Consider the following 25,131-nt stretch of genomic DNA (forward strand, 5'->3'; position numbering starts at 1 on the left):
CATCCTTAGCATCGTGTTGATCTTCTCGCTGTGTCCTGTTTCAGACTTTGTTGGCGTCATATCAAACGCAATATCGGTCGGTGGCAGGCTAGGCGCCTCTCGATCAGCCCTGCTAGAAGAGCTGAGAGAGAAGCCCTGAATGACTGAATGACGCACCTTTCTCGGGTTCCCCTTCCAGGGCGATTTCCGTGTCGTACTCGATGTTGACGGCCTTCGCTCTGTCCGTGGGCATCACCACGCCAGATATGAGTTGTTGTGTCATGCGCTGAAAAAACAAAAACAAAGTATGACTAACTCGCGCGAATTAACTGGTGGCTGCAGACGTGAGTCTGCTGCTTAAAAAAAAGATACTTTCTTGCGTCTTTCAGAACGTGTAGTTTGTGTCTCCTAATTCTGTGACTATATTTTCCTTTCCAAGTCACACATTTAATCTGTAAAATCGTAGTTTTTCATTACCACTTTTTGCTTCCGCTGTTTTCCGGAATGCTTTCATACCGTCCGACCTGTTCTTCATCACCAGCGCCGTCACCATCATCAGCCTGACTACGCCCACTGCAGGACAAAGGCCTCTCCCTCGTCTCTGCATCTAAGCCTGTTCAATGCCAGCTGCGCCCACCGTATGCCCACAAACTTTCTGATCTCATCCGCTCACGTAACCTTCTGCCGTAACCCTGCTACGCTTGGCTTCTCTTGGAATCCACTCCGTTACCCTTAAGGACCAGCGGTTATCTTGGCTTCGCATTACATGCTGTGCCCTAGCATATTTCTTCTCCATGATCTCAGCTGGGGTGTCATTAAATTGCGTTTGTTCCTGAAACACCCTACTATCTTCCCTGGTTATCTGTCCTTAGTTCCACTGCATTGTACATCGTCTCGAATCTGTCGTTTTAGTAAAGTCTCCCAAAGAGCGTGAAATACTTGACCGAACGCGAATTGGTAGCTGTCTGCGTGATATTTGGTTTGTTGAAAGGCCATACCGATACGATGCCTCCCATGGTGCCGACGGCGTACATGCAAAAGTCGAGCAGTTGCTGTGGTGCCTCCACCTTCAAGTTGGAGGCGAGGGACACGGTCTTCTGCAGCAGTTTGATGATCACCTCCTGCGCAGCACAGAGTGTTTCGAAAGACGTCAGCTCGTTTATAGTTCAACTGCAATGCAGAAAAGGTCCCTACACGTCTCGCTCAGTTCCATGCAGCTGTAATTGAAAGTAGCCCGCTGACTGTGGAGTAAATTCATGCGTCTGTGAGCATGACCTTATGTTGCTTTGCCCTTTTTATGGTTTGGTTTATGGTTTATGGGGTTTAACGTCCCAAAGCGACTCAGGCTATGAGGGACGCCATAGTGAAGGGCTCCAAAAAATTTCGACCACCTGGGGATCTTTAACGTGCACTGACATCGCACAGCACACGGGCGCCTTAGCGTTTTGCCTCCATAAAAACGCAGTTAGTGCAGTAGCCGTTTTCATATCGCATGAACACCAAGATATTCGAAAACTGCGTCGGCAGAGCGTTCGTGCCTTTGTGGTAACAAGCATAGGGGAACAGCAGCACATACCTTTCCTTCGTTGTCGACGCCGCTTCCGTCTCCTGCGATGGCAGTCAGGGCGCTGCCCACCTGCTCCAAGCTGTTCAGCGTGTCCACGTTCATGATGGACGACACGGAGCGAACCATCTTGGCCCGGAGAAGCGCCTGTTCCTCCAACTCTCGGTCCAGCACCGCAGGGTCTGGGGAAGTGCGGGAGGAACATGAGGCTGCGCTTTCCTGACATGGTTACGGGAAAATTTCCAGAGCACATCTGCACTTCATCGTACATTCCTGGCATATTTGAAAGAATTTTCCGGGGCTCTCACGCACAGCCTCACTCTTTCCTAGCGTACCTGAACCGAAATTTTGCAGAACACTCGGGCATTCACCCACTGTCTCGCACTTTCTGACGCACTTACACTGAACTATCCGGTGCACTCGTTCGCTTCGCAATGCTTCATATTTTCCCGGCGCACTGCTCTGAATTGTTCAGTGCAGTGCGCCCTAGCACCGAGTTTGCCGCTGCCCTCGTGGTTTCCGCAACGCTTCATTATTCTCCGCTGTACTTGTACCGATTTCCCCACAGCAGTCATGCACTCACGTATTGCCTCGCACTTTCTGTAACATTTTTACCGAATTTTCCAGAGCACTCGTGCCCTCCGATCGCCCCATGCACTTGTGCAGAATTTTCTAGGGCACTTGTGCTGTCTCGCACTACTCCAGGCTTTCTGGAGCAGCTGAACAGAATTTTCCAGAACACTCGGGCTCTTCGCACTGCTTCGTAATTTCTCGACCTACTTGCACCGAACTTGCCTGATTAGTCGTGCGCTTATCCACTTCCTCGTGCGCAGTGATCAGGTCTATCTCGTACAGTTTCTCTTCGAGTAGTGGCCCATCATATCGGGAGTTCACCGCTAATCTTATTCGCGCGAGTTGAGAGCGGACGTGTTGGTCTAAACGGACACTACTAAAATTGTTCCCGTTTTTGTACGCGCGCACCCAGCGGAAAATCTGGCAAATCTGGAAAATCGCTATAGAGAATCCCGCAGACGGCAAGAGCACTTTCAAGGCTCATCCCTAGCTGAGTGCACTTGTATTGCACACGCGAATGAACTTTACTATGAAGGCGAAAAAGATTTCAGCGTTGGCAATAAACGTTATTTCAGCGACACAAGCAAAGTCGGCTTTACCCATTCATACGAATCGACCGAAACGGCTAATAGAGTTGAGTTGAGGTGTTGAAAGCTACAGGTGGGGTTAGCCTTGCTTTATCTGCCGGCAATTGCTCCACCGTAGCGTCCCTTCTATATTAATAATGTCGTAAAGCCTGTTGCATCTGCCCCGCTATGCGCACAGTCTCTTATAATAGCACACATTCTCTCCCGCAGTCACCATCTATGCACACAATCAATCCACACCGTCCACATCACAGTCCACTCCAGAAGTCACCATCTATGCACATATTCAGTCACAGTAGAACATAGGCCATTGTAGTGCCACAATCCATACACACATTCACTCTCAGTATAACGTTGTCCACTCCGCAAGACACCATCTATACGCACACATTCAATCACAGTAGGCCACAGTCCGTTCGTGCTGTCACCATTTAGAAACAGGATCCGTGTCCTGCAGAAATGTTAAAAGAAGGCGTGCAGCCTTCCTTCTGCATGTCTGGTTTCCACTCGGGTAGACTCGGAACGGCTACTCAAGGCTTAAATGGCTGAAGACGTAATAAGCGTTGCCCTAGGCCTCGAGGCGGCAAGCCTGATTCCTCCGGGAATTTCCGTCGGGTTGACTCGGGGCAGCGAGACGCCCAGCATGCGAGACGCACCCTATTCGTACGCACCCGAGTAGTTGATCTCGTTCTCGAACTCGTCGGGCAGGCGAACATTCATGAGTGACGAGATGGCCTGCGACATCTGGTTCATGCGCGCCTGATCCCCGGCAGCGTCCGCGTTGTCCAGCACACGCTCGCCCAGGTAGCGCTCGAACTCTTGCTTCGTGGGTAGGTAAGTCTGAAGAAGCAACCCGTCGCCGCTTTGATGTCTCACGCAACTGAACACTTCCGATTAGACGCTATCGGCTGCGGCGGAGTCTTGCCTCCCTTTGTCAGGAGGCTTCCAGACAGATCAATTGCTTAGAATAACGGCAGATCTCAAAGTGGCCTCAGGGAAAGCACGGTACCAATTTTTTTTCAACAAGAAATCTGCATATTCACAACACAGATTCAGCATCAAACAAATATGAATTTGGATTCAGAATGCCAAGCACAAACACAGTGGCCACTTTCCACACATGCTCAAAGCAATATCATCATTCTGTCAAAAGTGACCTGCCCGTTCACAAGACAAATTCAACATAAAATGTTGAGTCGGCTTTGAAGGATTTCAACACAACTTCGATAAAAATGTTTGTTACCTTCTTCACTGTCACACACATCTGCTGCGTATACATTTACCACTACCGGCAACTAATGTCCTATATACCTTTAGAGGCGGGTGCCGTCAAGAATTACACCAGATAAGAAAACAGAGATAACAATCACATGATTATCTTAGTCTTTCGCTCCCGGATGCCACTTTGCGTGTACGAGAGAGCACAAACGCATCAACTCAAGCTGCAATATGTGTTGGTTCAATTAGCCAGTCTTGTTCCTGACACATGGTTCTTAGGGCATTATTCGCGAACGAGAAATTTTCGCCAGCCTTTGATTCTTACACAAAATAAGGTTGCAATCCACTGGACCGCCATATTGAAATTCTAGCAAAGGTTCCGGATGAAGGCTGTGGACAAGTATTTCTCAGCCGTTTTGCGACGTTTATGCCATACGGACCGCGTGCAGGTTTCTTAGCTACTCAAGTCTGCACTAACCATCCGTATACTGATAGATATGGATACATGGCATCTGTTTCAGGAATCCGGATGGGCGGTGCTTGTGCGTGCATGACTAACTAAATATTTTAGGGAGTTCATCATTACCATCAGCCTGACTATGCCCACTGCAAGGCAAAGGCCTCTCCCATATCTCTCCAATTAACTCTGTCCTTTGCCAGCTAGGGCCACCGTATCCCCGCAAACCTATAACTCTATCCCCTGTGTACTTTTTGGCGGGAGTATCCGTAGGCGACGTCAAAAAAAAATAAACGAAATGACTCATCGCCTAGAGATGAAGCCAGGGAATCCAAAGGCGATCTCCATCACTTTGAGACGAAGCCAGTAAACCGAAAGAGGAGCGAAGCACGATTATGATAACCGAGTTTCATTGTGTCATTTTGATAATGTTGAGGTAAACATGGCATGCTTGACCATCGCCGGCGTTTTTGGAAGTCAGTCTCCACCTAGCAGGGACATCACAGCTCGGTAAAAGAGAGTGAGTTACTGCTCACGGAGATGGTGGTCATGTTGACCCTGGTGGTGGCTCCTTCCTTGTCCTTGATGTCGGCGCCGACCTGGAATTCGCCGTACGGCAGCACCAGGGTCACCTCCTTGTCCGGGCCATACGTGAGGAAAGTAAGAACCTCGTTGGCCATGTTGCGAACTGCGAAGGGAGTGTAATGCATCAGCAAAAGAGCTCAGGAACTTTTCGGAGAAATGCGTGGTTGCATACGGAAGACTATAAATGCCATCAATTTTGATTACACGGCGGCGGCATGCGAATGAATTGCTGTTCGCAGTGTTTTAAGGATGCCTTAACTGCATGTAATGGACAAAGGCACGAAAAAAGCTATTTCCTTGATAAGGAGTGCTAGTGCTTGTTAGACGGGCCAAAACTCGACACTGTAAAAGAAATGTCCCGCAAGAGAGTTTCCCTACACACGAACATGCAAAGGTGGCTTGAAAAGAGTGACTTTCATACAGATGTGCACGACTAACACTAATGGCTTAGAATATGTGCGTTATAGTGCGCATTTTTTTTTCTGTCTTGAGACTGCGAGCTGTATTATGTTATTTGCGTGTATGTGTTATGGTAGCGCCACACATCGCCAAGTGAATAATTCAATCCATAAATGTGTGCATATACAACGTATATTTTCCCTTAATGCCTGCAATGCCCCAGTTCGTATGCATATGAATAATAGCATACATAAATGTCGCGACGGGACCTTTCCTCACCACTTGCCCTGCGTGATGTTTCGGTGTTAGTCTCGTGCAGATCTGCTTGTCATTTTGTTACGCTTAGAATTCATATACTAGTGCCGGTTGAACCTGGAACAAAAATGTGTGGTTATGTATGGTGTATGGGGTATTGTGTATAGTATGGTATGGTATTGTATGGTAAGGTAAGGTATGGTACGGTATATTTAGTTTAATGCATCAAATCTGCACTTGTACTGTGAGAGACACCGTAACGGAGGGCTACGTATTAATTTTGACCACCTGGAGTTTCTTAACAGGCTCTAGTATCCCACAGCGCAAGGGCGCCTTTATTCATTTTGTCCCCAACGAGATGCAGCGGGCAACAAACATTGTCGAGCTAGTGATCTACACTTTTTTAACCTCCAATTTTTGGTATTTCGTGCACAATAGCGAAAAAAAATTGAATGAAACTTAAATTCAAATCACCGCGAGTGAGGAACTGTGCCCCGCGAGGCGGCTCCTGGTTACCGCCACTCTCTCGTGCGTCGCTATGTTAGACACGTTCAGTTGCAGGTTTGCAAAAGCACCTCAAGATCCACGACTGCGGACAGAGAAGTACTAAAAACCACTTCTCGGTAATGTTAGACTGTGTGTGCTTTATTGTCGGCTAAAAACAAAATGTCAGCGCAGGCTTCCTACCGGACATTGGTCCCGGCATGGTTTGCTTTATGCCCCTTACTTTTCTAGCCGGTTTATTCTCTCACAGAAGAAGAAAAAAACGTCTGTTAAAAGTTTCTGATCACAAACTAAGGACTCTGGGAGACAACACGCACGGACAAGACGTGTTCTGCACCGGCGGTTACAGGTGCTCACCCCAGAAGGCGAAGAATTCGATGTCCAGCCCTTCGGGGTCGGTCCATTCGGAGCAGGCGGCCTTGAACTTGTCCATGAGGGCGCGTCCTTCCTGCGGCTCGAATGAGCAGATGCCGTTCTCCGGAGGCTTGTTGATGTGGAGGAACAGGTCAGACACGCCGCTCACGCCCCACTGGTTGGTGACCGTCAGGCGAGCCACGAAGTCGCCGAACGTTGGGTAATACACCTTGAAGAAGTCGTCCGACAGCGCCATCTTCTGCTCGGTGGCGCCTGAAGGCCAGCAGACGAATATGAGTGCGCAGTGCGATATCCGTAAGGTGTAACACATCATCATCATCATCATCATTATCATCATCATCATCATCATCATCAGCGGGACTGTGCCCACTGCAGGGCAAAGGTCTCTTCCATGTCTCTCCAATTAACCCTGCTCGTTTGCCAGCAGCGCGCCCACCCTATGCCTGCAAACTTCCTAATCTCATCCGCCCACCTAACCTTCTGCCGCCCCCTGCTACGTTTGCATTCTCTTGGAATCCACTCCGTTACCCTTAAGGACCAGCGGCTACTTCGCCTTCGCATTACATGCCCTGCCCAAGACCATTTCTTCCTCTTAATTTCGACTAGGATGTCATTAACCCGTTTGTTCCCTCACCCACTCTGCCCGCTTCCGGTCTCTTAACGTTAAAGATATCATTTTTCTTTTCATGGCTCACTGCGTTGTCCTAAGCTTAAGCTGACAGCCACACAACATTTAGTTTCAATGCGAGATGTTACCAAAATACTGAGGAACCTTAAACAGCGGAGCGTGCTGCTGGACTGCACCATTTGCGCTATGTTCCCTGAAGCTCCATAAACAATGCAAGCGGTAGCAAAAGTACCGTCTTTGCCAAAAGTAACCGAGCAGCCGCGCCGGCGGCCTGAGTGGGCTTGCAGCCGAGCGATGGCGCTATCTTCAGCGCTTCCCGCTGCTCCACGGTTGCGAGTGTGAACTGGCTGACGTAAGCCTGGGCCCTCGCTCAAGTATGACAGCGCTCCAAAGGCGCGAAATTGCTAGCCGCAAATACTACCTGCTTACTTCTTATCATCCAAAGAGGGGGAGAGAACGGGCTTACGGCACCCAGTTTACACTTGTAGCAAGGGAGCTGCGGCCAGCGCCTAGGACCACAGCGCAGCCGCTCGGCTGAGAGCCTGCTCACGCTGCCGTCGCGGAAGCTCTCGGTTACTTTTGGTGAAGACGGAATCTGAATTTTAGGTTACGTTTGTCTTATCGGGGGACGATAGAACGGTAATTTCTTTGAGACTATTAGGCACAGGCCGAGCCGTTGTTGACATCACTAATGCAACGCTTATTTCTTCTGCACCTTAAGCCACCGTTAATACTTCACCGAAGAAGCTGCACATAACTACTGAGGTGTTTTTCACAGGACCACCGGAAAGAGCACCGTATGAACTCTTGCATCACCCGTCAAACGCGACCCACCCGAACTTGTTGCCTTAATTCCCAAATGTCACCACTGGACTCTCCATCATGTCCCGCAGGGTCAACTCGGCGAACACGCGATGGCTTCTTAATCCCGCACCAAGGCGTTGTGCGTGGCTCACCGACTAGGTAGTCTCTGGCGTCCTCGAGGTAGACCTCGGTGAGGTTGTCACTGCCGAACACCTCCCAGTTGTAGATCATCTCTCCGTCGCAGTTCTCGATGCACAGTCCAATGAGGCCCACACGTACTGGGTTGATTTTCTGGCCGATCGGATCATTAGGGTAGCACAGCTTCTCCGTCTGGCACCTGCACCACACGGTTCATGTTTAGCGATATGAGACCACAGGGTTAATATGCTTGCCGAGGTGCTGAATGATCGGATTCCTACACCCCAGCTGTATAAATATTTTTCTTTAAATTTCTCATAGAATTTTTCCGACTATGATCGTGTTGAATTCAGTCGAAGTTTATAGACTAATGCGCGGGCACCCAGCAGCATCACGTAAAGTAAACGAACCATGCGCTTGATATTGTTGAGTGTGTTTCTTTTCCTTTCAATTGTTTCCTTCTTATTGCACATGCATTTCCTTTGATATAAAGTGCATATATTGTTCGTAAATAAGGCACGAACTACATTTTGTAGTGGTTTATATTGTTTTCATTTCATTTGGCCGTGACTTCTGAAGTGAAGAAAGCAGGCGGTGATGAGGATGGAAAGTGCCGATGAGACTACAGCCAGAGTGGTCGCTGAGCCGCCGCTGTCCACCCTACTTTCGTTAAAATAAGGGTCCCTCAATGCAGTAGGATGACAACACCCATAGTTCGATCGTGAAATGCCATTATGGGGCACAAATGTGTCGTCGACTCCCCCTTTCCCTACAATGAATAGAATGCTTCTCAAATTTACTCTGAAGCAAGAATTTGATATCTGAAGTATTATTGGGCTCTTTCATATGTCAAGGACGCTAAGGTGCTGATTTCCGCTAGAATACTTTGGGCTTTGGGGTGGTTAAATAAGCCCGTGCTTCAAAATGGCGGAGATGTCACCAACCAGCCAAAGGAAATGTATTGACGTATCCTAGATGCAACCAATCTGTCATCAGCCATGCGGACCATGCTCTGAAAATTCGTAGCACAACTGCCCCATGCTTTCTTTGCAGAGAGTAGATTAGCGCTAGTGAAGTTTGTTAGATATGCAGCAAAATGCTTCGTTGTGATGAGTCATTCGTCAGCGTCGGCGCCAGGTCTGTCAGTGCCACACGGGAATAGGACTCGTTTATGCAAGTGGAAAGATTCTGCCATGGTCAGCGTGACGTTTTCTTCCGCTGCCTGCTTCGCCAGGATTAGATGCCAATGGCAGCGTAGTAAATAGAATAAAAACGAAATTGTTACAAATAGGATCCCAGCTGTCAGCTGGAGCCTGTGAGCCTTCTTTCATGCTCTTGTCTGTTCTTGCGCAAAGTTTTACAAAACTAGAACCAACTCGCCTGAAAAGTTCTATACTGAACTCGGTGTATTAATTGGTTAGCCATCTCTAGCATCGAACAATGAAGAAAAAGCGCCCTGTCATCACTCAGTGTAACTTTATTATGCCATGCATCAATGATCAACGCACAGTCTTTGCCAGAGTGCAAGAGAAATCACTCACTGGACGCTGATGGAAGGCGGAACTTTCTCCATGAGCACCAGTTGTATGGCCCCCCATGATGGAGGTCGGTCCGGTTTTTCTAGCTTGGCCAGGATCTCGTACGTGACGTTAGGCTTGTAGAACACTATTGTGCTCCACTCGAGTTCTCCACCCGTGATATTGATTCGCCCTGCGCAAAAGAAAGGCGTAAAATAAAAAGCTCCAAACTGCCTCACTTGTTCGGAATTCACAGAGTAGTGGCTTCAGCTTAGTACTCCATGAAGCAAGCTTGAGCTTAGTACGAGGTGCAAAGCTCGTGTCAAAAGGGCACTTTCAAATGCTATTGATTTGGAAGAGTTTGTTTCCAGGAGCTGTTTCCATGACTAATAATGCTACATTTCCCATGCTTTAATTGCCTTAAAAGCTTTGCGTAATTCTGTGCTTTTGCTCAGGAAAAAGGCCACCATATAGTGTTTCAGTGGATTCCTGGACACTGCGGACACGATGGAAATGAGACCGCCGACGCTGAAGCAAGGAGCGCCTTCAGCAGTGGCCTGCGTACAGCTGTACCGTTCTCTATAGTGGACACAACTTGTCTCCTTTCGGAATTGATGAGGAGGGCGACGGCTAGATACTGGGCCCTGCCAGACACCTCGACACATACGCCTTAAACGGCTAGACCCGGCGATGAACTTTTCTGTTCCTTGCGGAATACCACGCCCTATTGCATGCGTATTCCATAGATTACGTTTAAACGTCGCCTTCACGCGCAAATACGTGCACATAATAGGACAAGCGAACTCCCCGGACTGTTCCACATATGGCACGCTCGAGACTGTAGAGCATGTCTTATTGGTTTGTCCAGCATATGCACGTGAAAGACTTATGCTTGCACCTGTTTTGAGGTCTATGGACACAAGGCCCCTCTCGGAGGATTTGATCCTCGGCGCTTGGCCAGATAGTTTGAAAACTGTACAGGCAACGCGAGCGCTCTCACGCTTTTTAAACGACACGGACCTTGCCTCGCGTTTTTGATGTTAGAAAGTGTGCATTTTTTATGTATTTTTCATCTGCCTCCTCCCATCATCATCACCCCTCATTGTGACCCTCTTTTTTCTCCTCTTCCCGTTCTCCAGTGCAGAGTAGCAGGCCAGATACCTTTCAGGCCAACCTCTCTGCCTTTCAAGTCAATAACCCCCCCCCCTCTCTCTCTGTGCTTTTTTGTTTCTGTTTTGTTGTGAATTTGTACTTATGCTTTGCGTCGTTCACAAAGGCCACAGCGACAGACCTGGTCCGGTGCCGAAGCAGCCACCTCCGTCCTCCATGCCCTCGGCAGCCATGAATCCGGCCACGTCGAAGTCGTGTCCCTTGGCCGTGATGTTGGCCAGGCTGCGCATGCGGTGGTACAGGGGCTCCGTCACGTTGTGCTCCTCGTCCGCCAGGGTCCGGTTGATCACCTCGTTCGGGACCCGGCGGCAGAACCAGGTCACGCTGAAGTTCTGCGTCCGCCAACACAGCACGGAGAACTCAGGTATACTGGGCAAGGCATACTTGTGGGCGAAAGGTAAACGAAAAGGTGAAATGGTGAACGCTCTCAGCACTAGCAAATACGTTATCGCAGTAGAGTCTGGTTATACACATAGATTTAAGACTTTCCAGTGCTGCTACAGCTTGCTGAAAAAAAATTGACAGCGTTTACATTTGTTGCGTAAATTGCGAAATTCAGATATAGCTGATGTCAAAATGGTCAGTTTTTTTTTAAAACAGAACATTTGTTTCAGGGAACGTGAACACTAATTTTGGTTAAAAAATTGGGTTATGAAATAAATATAATCTTTTTGCGGCATAACAATATCAGTGTTGGCGGACACCAAAAAACAAGTAAATCATGTAAACTAGTAAAGTGATTAACTAAATTTTCCCAAGAAGCACAGGTAATCGGCCCAGTGTTGGAAATGTATTGGCAAAGGTTGGTTCTACAAAGGACCAGTGCTAAACCATCCGTTTACAATACTGAGCCAATGACCTGTGCTTCTTGGATAGTAGTTATATTTGTAACTATTACCGGTAGGCACCTGACTGCAATTAGAGGTTTGTAGCCAGCCCTTAGTAATAGCCATTTAAGTTTTTAGAATTTCGAAAATGCGATTTCCCTTGCCGCTGTAACTCGGCAAAATTTGGCTATATCGTGGGAAAATGCACGTGCTTTCGGAAAGCATGTAGGCAAAGCAACCTTTCCAGTGCACGTAACTAGTCGAAATAGCCAGTTTTTGTCGACCCATAGCGCCGAGAGTAATCGCGTTTTCGAAATTATAAAAACTGATAGGACTATTACTAACGGCTGAGTACAAATCTCTAATTGAAATCACGTGCCTATCTGTAGTAGTTAAAAAGTGAGCTATTAGAATTTGGTTATACCCACTTTACCAGTTAACATGTTTTTCCTGTTTTTTGATGTCCGCGAACACTGGTAATAATATTCCGCAAAAAGATTCTTCTTGCCTCAGAAACCATAATTTAAATATTAGCGATCATCTTCACGTAAATATCTGGTATGACTGTTAACAAGAAAATAAATTATCTATAAAATCCAGCGGCGGAAGCTTCGCATATTGGTTTACCAGCCAGGCAGTGTAATACGCACCGCATTACAGGGAAAAGTCCTCCTAGTTAGGGTCTGAAAGAAGCGCCTGGAAAATATTGGCATGGCTGGAAAAATATTCTGGCCCTTCCTTGGCGCTGTGACCGCTACTAGAGCACATTTGTCTGTTCTACCTTTTTTCGGAGCATGGGCTCATCAGTGTCGAAGAGGCTCCAGTCAATAGCTAGACCTTTCCATTAATGAAGGGTCGATCACACGCTGCTGGTCAGGTAGGATAGAAAGCGAGTGCTGCTTCACTAATGTCTCGTTAAAAGGGCTGTACCGTCCCTGGGTTGCTGTGCGCGACAAGCAGCGCATTATTCTGTTGTCTTCCACGACCGGAGGTGGCATGGATTTACCTTATCTGACGGGTCGTCCGGGTTGATTGAGTAGTTGCCGGGGTTGAGCGTGAGCGTTTGTGGGAAGCCCCTGGTTATTCTGGACTGGGCTCCGTTGGACATCTGGGGCAGCAGCGGCGAAGGCTTCATTTCTATGTAAGTCTCGGCGAAGCGTTTGTGGAACATGGGCGGCTTGGCTCTCGGCGCTGCAAGAGTGGAGTCCGTCAGAAATCGTCAAGTGTCGGAGAAAGATACCGCGAAAATTTGCCTATGACGTATAAGAACGGGAAGGCATGCAAAAAGCAGTATTGCTAGCTTTTCCCCCGATCGCATGACCGCTTATCCCTGCAGAAATTTCTTTACACAGTCTATAGACTGTCCATAGACTTCTGTCTATAAATTCTGCAGACTCTCTATAGGCAAATCCTATATAACAGTCTATAGGCACTACAAATCCCAGAGAAAGTCTACAGACAATCGATAGATTTATGGCCATACACTATTAGTAGACTTTTGTCGATAGAGAGTCTATAGAATATGACTAGACAAAAAGAAATATCTATAGGAAGGCAATAGAGGCTATACAAAATCTATAGACTGGCTATGGGCCATGTATGTAAGGGGACGAAGACCGACGAGAAGTCTCTTCATTTCTTTCTTCATGGGATAAATCATTATTTTTTTTTATTTGTATTCGCTCAACGCCTCTAGGGCGTCACAGAGTGAAATAAGAATCCTAAGATATTAAAAAGTGCCGGCTATGGAGGATTAGCATTAAAACATGCTACCGATTCAGGCGGGGAGCTGCTTCTAGTCCGACGCTGTTTTCGGTAAAAAAGCGTTAAGATAAACGTTGCTGGGCAGCTGTGTATATAAACCTCGTGAGCAAGATCGATGCGAGAAGACATGTAAGAAGATGATGACAAAAGGCCGTGTTGATCGCGCTCAGGGGTTAGTGCGATAATAAATTGTACGAGAAAGGCAGAGACGCGAGATTTTTCTGCTCGGCGGAAAATCTTGTCAATGAAGATGCAATTTTACGGAGTACAGACTGGCTGTGCGTGAATATAGGTAGCTAGCATGAATGAGCGGAGCAGCTTTTGGATTAATTCAAGGGGAAGAAGTGAAAAATGATGATCTCGAAGTGCACAAGCATGTCGACGGGACTTACCGCTCATGTTGACGTTGTAGCGCAGCTTGTACATTCCGGCTTCTAGGAAGAACTCCGGTAGGAAGATCATTGATTTGGTCCGTGAGTCGAGCATGGTGAGGTCGATCTGGCGTATCGGGTCACCGGTCTCGTTCAAAAGGAAGGCCTCCCACGCACGTGTCACGTCGATCGAGATGTTGCACTCGACGGAGGTGAACGTGTACAGCTCTACCGGGCGGAGTCTGAAAAAAATAGGGGCAGAAACGAATAAAACATTGGCGCAGGGATTGCATTGGGAGTGGGCTCAAGAGTTTGTTTGCCGAAGAGGACGCTGAAAAATCCATCCACTATTTGCTTATTTATTAGTAAATATCAATTTCCTGCCAACCACTGTGATGGTTCAGTGGTTATGGGGCTCGGCTGCTGGCTCGAAAGACGCGGGTTCAATCCTGGCCGCGGCGGTCGAATTTCGATGGAGGCGAAATTCTAGAGGCCCGTGTACTGTGCGATGTCAGTGCCCGTTAAATAACCCCACGTGGTCGAAATTCCCGGAGCCCTTCACTACGGCGTCTCTCATAGCCTGAGTTGCTTTGGGACGTTAAACCTCCATGAACAAATCCAAACCAAGCCAATTTTCTGAAAACCCCTCTCCTCCCATGGACAGTCTCAGCCCGTGTCCCTTGCTCACGAACCTGTAGAAGACGGTGGCGTTGGCGGGGTCCAGCACCTGGTTGCGTATCTTGATGATGGGCGGCTTGCAGGGTTCGTTGTTCACCGTGAAGTTGAGTATGCTCGTCTGCTCGCTGATGTCGTTGAAGGCGACCAGGGTGAATACGTAGTCGAAGCCCCGCTCGTAGATGTTCTGCAGCCACATGGGGTTCTCGAGCTCCCCTTCCAGCTGGAACTGGTCGGGCCGGTAGCGCGTGAAGCACTGGGAGCGCGAACCGTAGGCGCGCTTGGGCGACTCGTCGCCGTAGTCGACCACGACGCAGGTGTCGGTGCCCATCAGGTCGAAGGTCACCATGAAGTTGCGGATGTGCTCGTCCTGAAAGGGCCCGATGTATACGTGAGACACGGTATAAAGTAGGCTTAGCAAAATGCACAAGTGGCTCGAATATCCTCGTTAGGCCTCACGTACAGGCACGGTCATAAGTAAACGGAGCGCACGATTTCGTTCTAAGTGCAAGCATGTCTTCCCTTAAGGGACTGAAGAAACATTGTTCGTCCATGAGAAAGTGCACTGCCGTCACCTACAAGTACGCACACACCATTGCTGACAATTTCAATTAGGCAACGCGTGAAAAATGTTAAAAGCAAAGAGCGCGCTCCGTTTACTTTTGTCCGCGCCTGCACATTGTATTGAACATTTGCCTTCTTTAAAAAACACATCACTTCTGCAGCCTAGGTGCTATTGAAAGTGAGAGAGTACTCACTGTGCACCCGCGTTCGTCAGTTTTTAACCACTGTGCAAAAACAGGGACGCGTCGAGCAGCCTTACAAGTTGGTTGATTGTTTCTCGGGCTTTACCGCGACATTATTAGTATATTTGTTTAAAAGACGCCTTCTGTCGTGCATGTACAGTATGCGTCATACTTAGAGGAAACACGAGAAATGGTTACACCGGCTCTTAAATCGCAGAAAATAGGTCTCACTGCGAAGCGAAAAAAAAGAAAATGCGCAGACAGCTCGAGAGGAGGAGCCTGAAGCCGCACTCCTGCTTCGCGCAGAAACTTTTTTTTTTTCCGCGTTAATAGCCAGTGTAACCATTTCTTGTGTTCTCTCTAAGTATGACACATACTGTACTTATCTAAATATTCGTCACAAGTTGTTATTGCATGTTTTTGTGCAGTCTCAGATGCCCGCAGCTGAGAGCATGGAGAAAACTCATGTAGCAAGAACTGCAGAACCTACGGCTGCAAGCGTTTTTCAGTGCAGTCATGAGAACAGATATTTTAGAACTCCATTAACGGTGGCACGCCGAACTTTTGTTCCGGTCTGACGAAGTTATCAAAAGGGAATATTAAGTTCGGATACAGGAACCCTTTATATCGAACACTTTTGCTTTAAAGTCGAAAATTTCTCATGGGATTATATTTTCTAGGGTAATCTATTTATAGCCGTGAAAAAATTGTGCGTTCCGCTCATACTGATAGATTGACCATTGCTGAAATGGGTATATCGCGTTCCCTTTCATATAGCCGCTGCCTTTACAGTTTCAAACCGCGCTATAGGCGTCGGGGTTTGCGTTATGAGCGTGTGTGTGCTCGCGCAGAAAGCAGCCGGAGAAAGCCAGCCACCAGACAAAGAGCGACGTAGTCTTGCCGTCTCTGAATGAATAGTGCCAAAGGCGCTCTTCAAGGTTTCTGCTGTGCACCCTCGAAACATTGGCAGCGTATCTTTTGAGTGCGCTACGAAACATGCATCACCTTGGGTGTCGTCTCGTTCATGTACACATCCAGTCCTTCGATGGGCTCCATGCTGCGGAAGCTGACGACAAAAGGCTCCGTCCTGTGTTGCACGTGGTTCCAGGCGTACACGAACACATCGTGCTGCCCTGGCTGTAGCGAGGAAAAAAAATTGTGGCGGTTTAGCTCTGGTTAAACCTGGAGTGATGCGATAGCTACAGCTGGCCGAGTGGAACTTGGTCACGTGACCAACCACGTGATCAGCCACGTGACAGCGTAGCGGCGCCACCACGCTGAAGGCTCGAAATGCTACCGTAATGTAGCTATCGCTACAAAAAAAAAAAGAAGCAGGATGCCAGTTATCACATGTCGCTAATCTTATAGTCCCTACACTCGTTTTCTGATAAGTAGAGACAATTAAGCTCTTCATGCGTTCGCCGTTTCCTTACTAACTCTCCTCGGTCGCAGGCCAAACAGTGCCCAGAAAAGCCGCGCTGATAAGAGCAAACGTCGAAGTGTGCTAATACAGCAATAATTAATAAGAAGGGCGCAAGTAAGCCATGAAATTGGGCTAGATGGTTCTTGGGATCAGTCATATTAAAACTGCGCGAGGACAGGACAAGAAGAAGAGACACGAACAGAAACACACAAAGACTGATAAAAAAGTGAGAAGTGTTTAACAAAAGGGATAATTGTTTAACTTGTGATTCGTTGCTTATCAAAAATTTAAGGTAAACTAAGGGTAGACATAGAATTTTATCAGCCAACGAAACGCGCTGGTTATCGGAGAGGGCGCTCGGCAACAAGCCATATTCAAGCGATCAGCCTGGTATAGTCTACCGGGCTGCTTATCATGGCTTGATCTCAACACTGTCGTATTTTAGACCGAACCACCGAGCACTAGCTGTTCCTAAACTATTTCGTACAGGTGGCCGAAATTCCCTTCTACCCCATTCAACCACGCTGACTCTCGAGCGACGAGACTCACCACCGGGAAGTCGAGCGTGTACTTGAGCTGCTTTCCCGTTCCGTTGGCGAGAAGCTGACCCTTGGCGGTCTCAATGATGAACATCTCGACGATACCTGCGGGTAAAGGCGGCAGTGTAGTGTCAGGAAGAGCTGCGTGTCGAATTGTATCACGATCCTTAATAGTGACTTGTCATCCATTTTTCCCGCTGTTTCAAATGCCTGCAACGCTAAGCCGGCAAGCGCTGGCTGCCGTCACCCAGATAAGCCACCGGCACAGTCGTCCAGACAGCCCGAATAGTGTTGCATCATAAGTACCATAATTTCTTGATTAGAGCCCGCACACGCTGTATTGTCCGCAGAACAGAATTCTAAGAAAACGTTTTTTACTAGATAGCCCAAACCTAGTATATAGTCTGCGTGGCCCATCTGCAGGAATATGATAATCACGTTAGTCCCTAGAAGGGTTCAATAAAGTGCACCTTTTATTTTGGGGGGCATAATGCCGGTTTTCCTGAACACATATGCACGGATTGTTGCGAGTATCGAGGCGACACTACCATCAATGCTTGCCTCATGGAAGTCAGGTGATAATGATTGGAAACGTGCATTATCTTCATTGCGAAGATAACTCGGTTGAACAGTACTGTTCGGAAATAAGACGTCATTAGGTGCCAGCAAGTACGCGTAAATCTAGTCAGCTGCGCAATGGCGACGCACGCACAGTGAAAGCTTCGAAGCAAAAAGAAAATCGAACTATAAAAATGATAATAAACACTGTATTGAACCAAAAACGATACAATGGACCATTCCGAAAACAAAAATACTGTAGAGTCAGCAAAGCAACAAATTTTAACATTTAGGCGAGTATAGTCCGAGGACTGTATACTGTAAATTACAGTATGTTGGGGACCACTGAGCGAGCGTATTTCGGTTCGCTTTGGGACTGCAAGAAGTCTACTGTGTAAGACGGTTACGCTGCCAAAAATCGAAAGCAGACGCAGCGAAGCCTCCGCGCGGAATTTATCGGCACCGTAGTTTCGTAAGTAACGAAAAGATTGAAAAACAGACTGATTATTTTTGCGGTATTTAAGAAGCTTGAGTACGGTGCGCCGTGTTTATGAACAAAAAGTAGCCTCCAGCTGCCAGAGCATTCATTTTTGATAACTTTGAAATTTTGCTCCTCCCCCCCCCTCTCCCAGAAGTAAACGTAACTACAAGTTCCCCATTTTCTGCCTTTCTTTTCTGTCCTATTCAGTAAGAGTGTATACACGGCGCAAATAAAGCAAACCTCAATGAAATATTTCATATGAGCTGCACGTATTGAAATATGAAATACGGGTTCTTTACGGTATATAGATAATGTGCAGGAATCCGCACAATTTCCACATGATTTCCCTATGGTTTCCCTATGCCCTTCGTATGGTTTCCGCGTGATGTGCAAGACGTTGTGCGGAGTCCGTATGAATTTCGACTTTCTCATATGCTTTGCGCGCATGGACTCCGCATATTTCATACGGTTTTCATGTGAGCCATGAGGAAAACGCACGGAATCGTGGTGATCGTCACATGGAATGTTTTTTCACGGAATGGTTTCTGATTACTGACAGCCGTTCACGCTAATTGCTGACAGGGAACATGCATGCCAGGGAGGATTGCTGCAGCGCCCGAAGCCCTCACCTGATCCCGTCTTGACGGTGAACACGACGGGCCGCGTGGTCGGGAAGATGTCGTTGGCCGACCCAAGGCCAATCCGTAGTGGCGCGTCGTCCGTGGGCTGGAACTGCACCTTGGCCACCAGACCTGTGGTGCGCGTGGCAGTCTCCACCTGCATGGCGTTCACTGCTTTTACAAGCGAGGAACAGAGAATGGTAGAAAAGCCCCGAGTGAAGAATTTCGGGGGCACTGGCTTTCCTCTACATCGCACACTGTTGTTTTACACGACGGCATGGATACGTGGCTATACATTATGCGCGCAAAGCCTAACGCGCGTTGAAGGTTATCGTGTTCGTTATGGCCGAAAGGAAGCAATGAATTTTTCTCTTCCTCGTGTGCTGACCATTTACGCGTCTCGGGTAAAAGTTGCAATGAAGGATAGGTAAAAGTTGCAATAAACGATAGATGAATCTACCCGCCGCGGTGGCTCAGTGGTTAGGGCGCTCGGCTACTGATCCGGAGTTCCCGGGTTCGAACCCGACCGCGGCGGCTGCGTTTTTATGGAGGAAAAACGCTAAGGCGCCCGTGTGCTGTGCGATGTCAGTGCACGTTAAAGATCCCCAGGTGGTCGAAATTATTCCGGAGCCCTCCACTACGGCACCTTTCTTCTTTCACTCCCTTTTATCCCTTTCCTTACGGCGCGGTTCAGGTGTCCAACGATATACGAGACAGATACTGCGCCATTTCCTTTCCTCAAAAACCTATTATTATTATTATTATTATTATTATTATTATTATTATTATTATTATTATTATTATTATTATTATTATTATTATTATTATTATTATAGATGAATCTAGCGGCTCGTCATGCTTATATATGTATTTCGCTCATCTTTCTTGCAAAAATAAACTGTGTTCGTGAACTCTGACATAAGTAGGTTAAGCCTAAAGAAATCACTTTAAAAATCACTTCACACTTAGAGCAAGCAAATGGAGACAACTGGCTACAGCGCGCGCAGCCTTTTTCGTGGCCATGAATAGTTTTTCGGGCTGTTTTCTTTCTTATGATCGGTGCCTAGAGAAAAGTGCGTGTTAAAGATGGTTGATAATGATCAGAGCGCCTAATGAGCTGATTAGTCGACGGTCGTTATAAACCACCTGGACGTGAGCATGAAAGGACGCTTGTTGCTGGGTTGTTGATAGGCCTGTACTTCCTATGCGTGGTAACATGGTTGGCAGGAAAAGGGAAATTAGACTCTAAGTGGTTGGAACTATTCAGAGTTCTGGGTGGCTTTTTGTGCTGACAGGTTTGTTTGCAGCCTTGCTATTTGCAACTGCTGGAGTGGCCTTATATTTTCTTTTTTTATTTCAATATAATAATAATAATTGTATTTTTTTGGAAAATAAATGGCGCAGTATTTGTCTCATATATCGTTGGACACCTCAACCGCGCCGTAAGGGAAGGGATAAGGGAGGGAGTGAAAGAAGAAAGGAAGGAAGAGGTGCCGTAGTGGAGGGCTCCGGAATAATTTCGACCACCTGGGGATCTTTAACGTGCACTGATATCGCACAGCAGACGAGCGCCTTAGCGTTTTGCCTCCGTAAAAACGCAGCCGCCGCGGTCAACTGATTCTGATTTGGAAGTGGGGCATACCCTGGTGGTGAGGACGTAGTGCGATATGAGGTTGGAGATGTTGACCGCGACGTTGTAGTATCCCGGGCGGAGGTACACGTGGCTGAACTTTTGCGAGACCTTCTCGGCGGACTCGCTGGGCACCTTCCACTTGGTCTTCTGCCGGTCGCCGAAACTGATCCGCGCCACTGCGTCCGTGGGAAGCTTTTCCGTCTTGGGGTACGTCAGCGTCAGGTAGATGGCCTCTGCGCCGAGAGAGGCCGCACGCGGTCACCAAAATGAAAGAGGGGTGGCACCTTTATTAATGGTTACGGATCGGAGCAATCGTGATTGGCATTCTGACCGATAAGCGTGAAGCGTTGTCATGACGTCCTATACGACGTCACTTCATTTTTCCAATGAGCGTGGCGCTCAGTCACGATGGTGAGGGCGTAAACAGAGCCCTTATAGGCTAGAAAAGACAAATAAACGAAGCACAGGTGTCGCCACTATCGGCCCCTTTCGCAAGCAGAGTACTGTGACAGGTAGACAATTCCGCCGTGAGGGGAGGGGGGAGGCTTATGCTGCGAGTTGTAATTAGGCGGAAGAAAAATGTCATTCTTAACTCCAATTTTTAAAGCAATAAATGTGTCTTTCGCTGGCCGACGAAGAAAAAAAAAACGGCTGTGGTATAGCTCTGGTTCAACCTGGAGTGACGCGATAGCTACAGCTGGCCGCGTGGAATGCGCCAGTCGAATCGCAAAGTCAGTCTTTTGCAGCTCCGTTTCGCTGGGCGTTCCAACTTCTTCATCTTCGTCCCACTCGACGCGGCGCGTGCGCCGCCGGCAGCAGCAGCTGCTCCGCACCACGTGACCAACCACGTGGCTGGTCACGTGACCAACCACGGCGCCGCCACGGATCTCATGGGGTGGCACGCTGAAGGCTCGAAATGCTAGCGTAGTGTAGCTCTCGCTACAAAGCACAAACAGAAAACGCTATAGAGTCGATTTTTACCGCGAATAAAAGTTATACGGAGTCGTCCTTGGCGTCTTGCTGCCCGCTCGTAACGGTTCGAAACATTCAGCGGAGTTGCAGTCTTCTTCAGTTCCGGACTCCGCCTAGCTTCGAAGCTAGGTCCGTTCTGCTTTCTAGTCGCCCAGCTCTGTAAAAGCGACGCTATATACTCTACCCTTATAAAATGGTCTATATATAGTCTATAGACTTCTTATAGACTCTATTGCCTTCATATAGATATTTCTTTTTGTCTATTCATAGCCTATAGACTGTCTATAGACAAAAGACTCCAAAAAGTGTACGGCCATAAATCCATAGATTGTCTATAGCGTTTCTATAGGATTTGTCTTGCCTATAGACTATTCTCTAGCATTTGTCCATAGACAGTCTATAGACTTTATATACAGAAGGCTATCGACAGTCTATAGACTGTCTAAAGAAACCTTTGTAAGGGTAAAGAGAAAGGAGTAGAGAGAGAGAGTAAGCTGCTCTCTAGCGCATTCCATTTTATAAAAGGGAGTGTTCGCTAGAGGGCAGCTTGCTCTCTTTTTACACCTTTCTGTCGATAGAGTGAAGGTAGAATGCCTCCGCGCCGCACCGCTATCATCTGTCCAGCATACGCACCGGGCAGTATCACGGGGGAATTGGTGAACAGTTCCCAGGCTTCCGTGACGGGTCGCTGGACCGAGACGCTGCGACGGGCGACGAAGTTCCCGTGCAGGTTGGAGGAGTTCACCTGCACCACGTATGTGCCGGGTTCCTTAAAGATGTGCGTCTTCAAGAAGCGCTGTCCCGCCAGGACGCCTGCGGGGACGCACGCGCAAAAAAAAAAGCGGGTTCGAAAGGGTCAGAAAACAAGTCGCGAACTGTAGCAAGTTTCAGAGCGGGCATGAAGGCACTACTTTCTTTGGACACTTTTTTTCGACTGAAAATTTGGCAGGAGGACAGGCCGCAGATGTTTCAGCCATGTTTTACCCTTTTTCAAAAGAAAAGTATAACGCAGTGGACTACGCAGGCACTGTCTTTATTTATCCTTGAAAGTTCATTGAAAAGCCGGAAGCTTTTGCGCTGCGATTCTGGAAGTTTGTTTTCCTGTTCCAAATTTGGCACTCATTTGACGGCATGCCAGAAGCGCGTGAACAGGCTTAGTTACTTTAGTATAGTTGACCTTATTCACTTTCGTGCCAAATGAGCTGCAACGCACAAGGTGCGTTAGGAGCTCAGTAATTCAAGCATTGAGAGCCCGCTGATGCTGAATATTGATGCAGATAGCCCTTGATGCAAAAAAGTTACAGGACTGAAATTAAGTCTGCTTAATGGCGGAAATGTGAAAGCACTTCCTTTTCCTCTCTTTCTCCCTCTCTCTTTCATTTCTCACAAACTTTATGGGACTCGAGCCCAGGACCTTCACGGGACTCGAACCCACGACATTTTTGCTGTCGCTATCATCGCCCTAACATTACCATAATCATCATCGTCGCTACCGCCGACTATCACTATTGCTATCATCATCATCATCGCTATCACCAACTATCGCTATTGCTATCACCGCCACTATCATCACCATCGCTATCACCAACTATCACTATCAAAATTAGTGAATGAGTGACGTAACAGGGGACCAACTTCCGGCGACACATTTTGTGGACACTTCCGGCGTCAGCATAGCCATCTAATGTTTTCGCATTAATAACAAATGGTAAAAACGGTTTGCGAAAATTCGATGCTCTTTTTGAAAGCGCATAGACTTTACTGCAAAGCAGGTTCACATTTGTTAAGTTGGTTCACATCGGACTCGTTGACTCGTTGAAAGCTATATTGAGCGCGGTTGCGCTGAGTCTGCTTTGAAGCAGCGTTCTCCGAATATGCAAGTGGAACTTACTCTTGACGACCTCCTTGGTGGTGTGGCCGTCGCCGAAATTCCACACCATGGTGACGTCACTGCCACCAAACATGCGCGCAGTGATCTCGACCTCCGTTCCCGTGGGCACCTGGTTTCTGGACACCTCCAGGCGGAAGCTGGTCAGCTTCTCCTGGCTACTCACGTCCGCCATCTTGCGGACGGTGGTGTCGTGGTGTCTGTTCTGAAGGCCTGCAAAGGCAGCGAAAATTCATCAAGAATATCGTGTTAACGACTCTAGTTTGGGCTCATTGCTTTTTTTTCGCGGTTTTCTACGGAAAAACAAGTCGGGGGTCAGCGCATCGCTGAACAAACCTTGCTTGTGACGACCAATATGAACTACTTTCTTCGCTCAAGAGACCCGAGAAAGCAGCACACAAGCGTATCAGCTTTACTTTCTTTCTGCATAACTTATTATTGTGGGCGCTACCAGTTGAAAACCTAGTTGTCTAGGCGTGGCCTTGTTTGGTAGTCTTTGCGCGCTTACATTTAACTAGCAAATTGTTAGTTGCCTTATAGATATAGCTTTCTACCTTCTGATGTGCTGGAGGACGAAGCTTTTAGCGGCAGCATATCCAAAATTCATTTACTGTTTCATCGCCACCACAGGACATAAGGCTGAGCAAATGAAAATTTTGGAAATGCACTTGAAAAGATTCTTTATATATGCTGTTTTTCTATTTCATATTTCTGACAATCTTTTCATTTCCAGCTTTATATTGTAACCACTGAGTGTAATTTTTGTATTGTATTGAATTGTATTATTTAGTGTTAGGAATATTGAGTCTTCCTAGTTGTTGCCCATCCTGCCTGGACCATATGATGTTTGCAGAATTGTGTAAGTAGATAAAGGAAAATACTGGCGCGTCTTCTGTAATACACTGAATACCCGTCGCGACTCTAACATCACGGAGCGTAAGGAAGGCGGCATACTCACTGATTCTGAACTCGTATGCTCCGGGCTCGACGTACAGGTAGTCGTAGGTGAGATTCACCGGTGAGGTGAGCAGCGCCCCGACCAGGTAGCGCCGCCCCATCACCAGCAGGTCGTCGGTGCGCACCGCCTGACCCTTGAGCTGGTTCCGCCGGACGAGGTCCGAAGATTCTCCTGTGCGCGTGACGCGGTACGCCAACCGGCCGCCCGAAGTGGTGAAGCCCAGGATGTCGCCTGTGCCCAAAAGAGGAGCGCGTGGATTCGCGTTGAGCTCAAACTGATAGGTGGATAGAACCTTATAATATAGTAAGATTGTAGGCTCGAGTGGTGTATACGTCCTCAAGGAGCTCTATTAGAATCCAATACCAAATCTAGTTCTATAATATTAGGCGCATATATATCGATGTCTATGGGGTATACGGCCCTGGTGCGACGAGCCCACTGACTCTAACCGCTTCCCGCTTCTTCCACTGGGCTCATAAGAAATAAAATAAAAAACAAATAACTAAAAAACATCAGCTTCATGGATTCAAAGCGCCTGGTATAAGTAATAAAAGTTTCCCGCACACTGACGCTATCACTGTCTTCGACCGTTTTCTGATTTGTTGTGCAGCCACAAGGAGTGGACGTCACGAGCGTCAACTTGGCTCGGCTGAATTTTGCAGGCCTTTGCTCTGACCCGTGATCTTTGGCCACAGGTCACGAACTTGTACAGAATGTGGGAATATTCTGCACTATAAGCACAAATGCACCTGTATATGAGTAAAAAGGGATTAAGCTGTCCCCTAGCGCACGCCATTTTATACAAGAGAAGACAGATTCAGCATCATCATCATCATCCTGACTACGCCCCCATGTCACTCCAATTAACCCTGTCATCTGCCAGCTGTGGCTACCGTATCTCCGCAAACTTCTTAATCTCATCC

At 47.7% G+C, this 25,131-nt stretch overlaps 1 protein-coding gene across 1 annotated transcript in view; it reads right to left on the bottom strand.

The window, feature by feature from the left end:
• LOC144101177 (polycystin-1-like) overlaps positions 1 to 25,131 on the bottom strand; it is a 72,258-nt gene that overhangs the window by 29,952 nt on the left and 17,175 nt on the right. The window contains exons 7-25 of the mRNA XM_077634228.1: positions 24,209 to 24,439; positions 23,254 to 23,463; positions 21,996 to 22,175; positions 20,400 to 20,623; positions 18,767 to 18,914; positions 17,109 to 17,203; positions 16,142 to 16,273; positions 14,408 to 14,760; positions 13,737 to 13,957; positions 12,587 to 12,771; positions 10,875 to 11,085; positions 9,608 to 9,776; positions 8,081 to 8,265; positions 6,479 to 6,748; positions 4,915 to 5,066; positions 3,375 to 3,543; positions 1,556 to 1,725; positions 978 to 1,100; positions 157 to 265 (exon numbers count right to left, since the gene is read on the bottom strand). Coding sequence (XP_077490354.1) covers positions 157 to 265; positions 978 to 1,100; positions 1,556 to 1,725; positions 3,375 to 3,543; positions 4,915 to 5,066; positions 6,479 to 6,748; positions 8,081 to 8,265; positions 9,608 to 9,776; positions 10,875 to 11,085; positions 12,587 to 12,771; positions 13,737 to 13,957; positions 14,408 to 14,760; positions 16,142 to 16,273; positions 17,109 to 17,203; positions 18,767 to 18,914; positions 20,400 to 20,623; positions 21,996 to 22,175; positions 23,254 to 23,463; positions 24,209 to 24,439 — 3,537 coding nt within the window. The remainder of the gene's footprint in view (positions 1 to 156; positions 266 to 977; positions 1,101 to 1,555; positions 1,726 to 3,374; positions 3,544 to 4,914; positions 5,067 to 6,478; positions 6,749 to 8,080; positions 8,266 to 9,607; positions 9,777 to 10,874; positions 11,086 to 12,586; positions 12,772 to 13,736; positions 13,958 to 14,407; positions 14,761 to 16,141; positions 16,274 to 17,108; positions 17,204 to 18,766; positions 18,915 to 20,399; positions 20,624 to 21,995; positions 22,176 to 23,253; positions 23,464 to 24,208; positions 24,440 to 25,131) is intronic.

The sequence above is a fragment of the Amblyomma americanum genome, chromosome 8 (assembly GCF_052857255.1).
Source record: "Amblyomma americanum isolate KBUSLIRL-KWMA chromosome 8, ASM5285725v1, whole genome shotgun sequence".
NCBI lineage: Eukaryota > Metazoa > Arthropoda > Arachnida > Ixodida > Ixodidae > Amblyomma > Amblyomma americanum.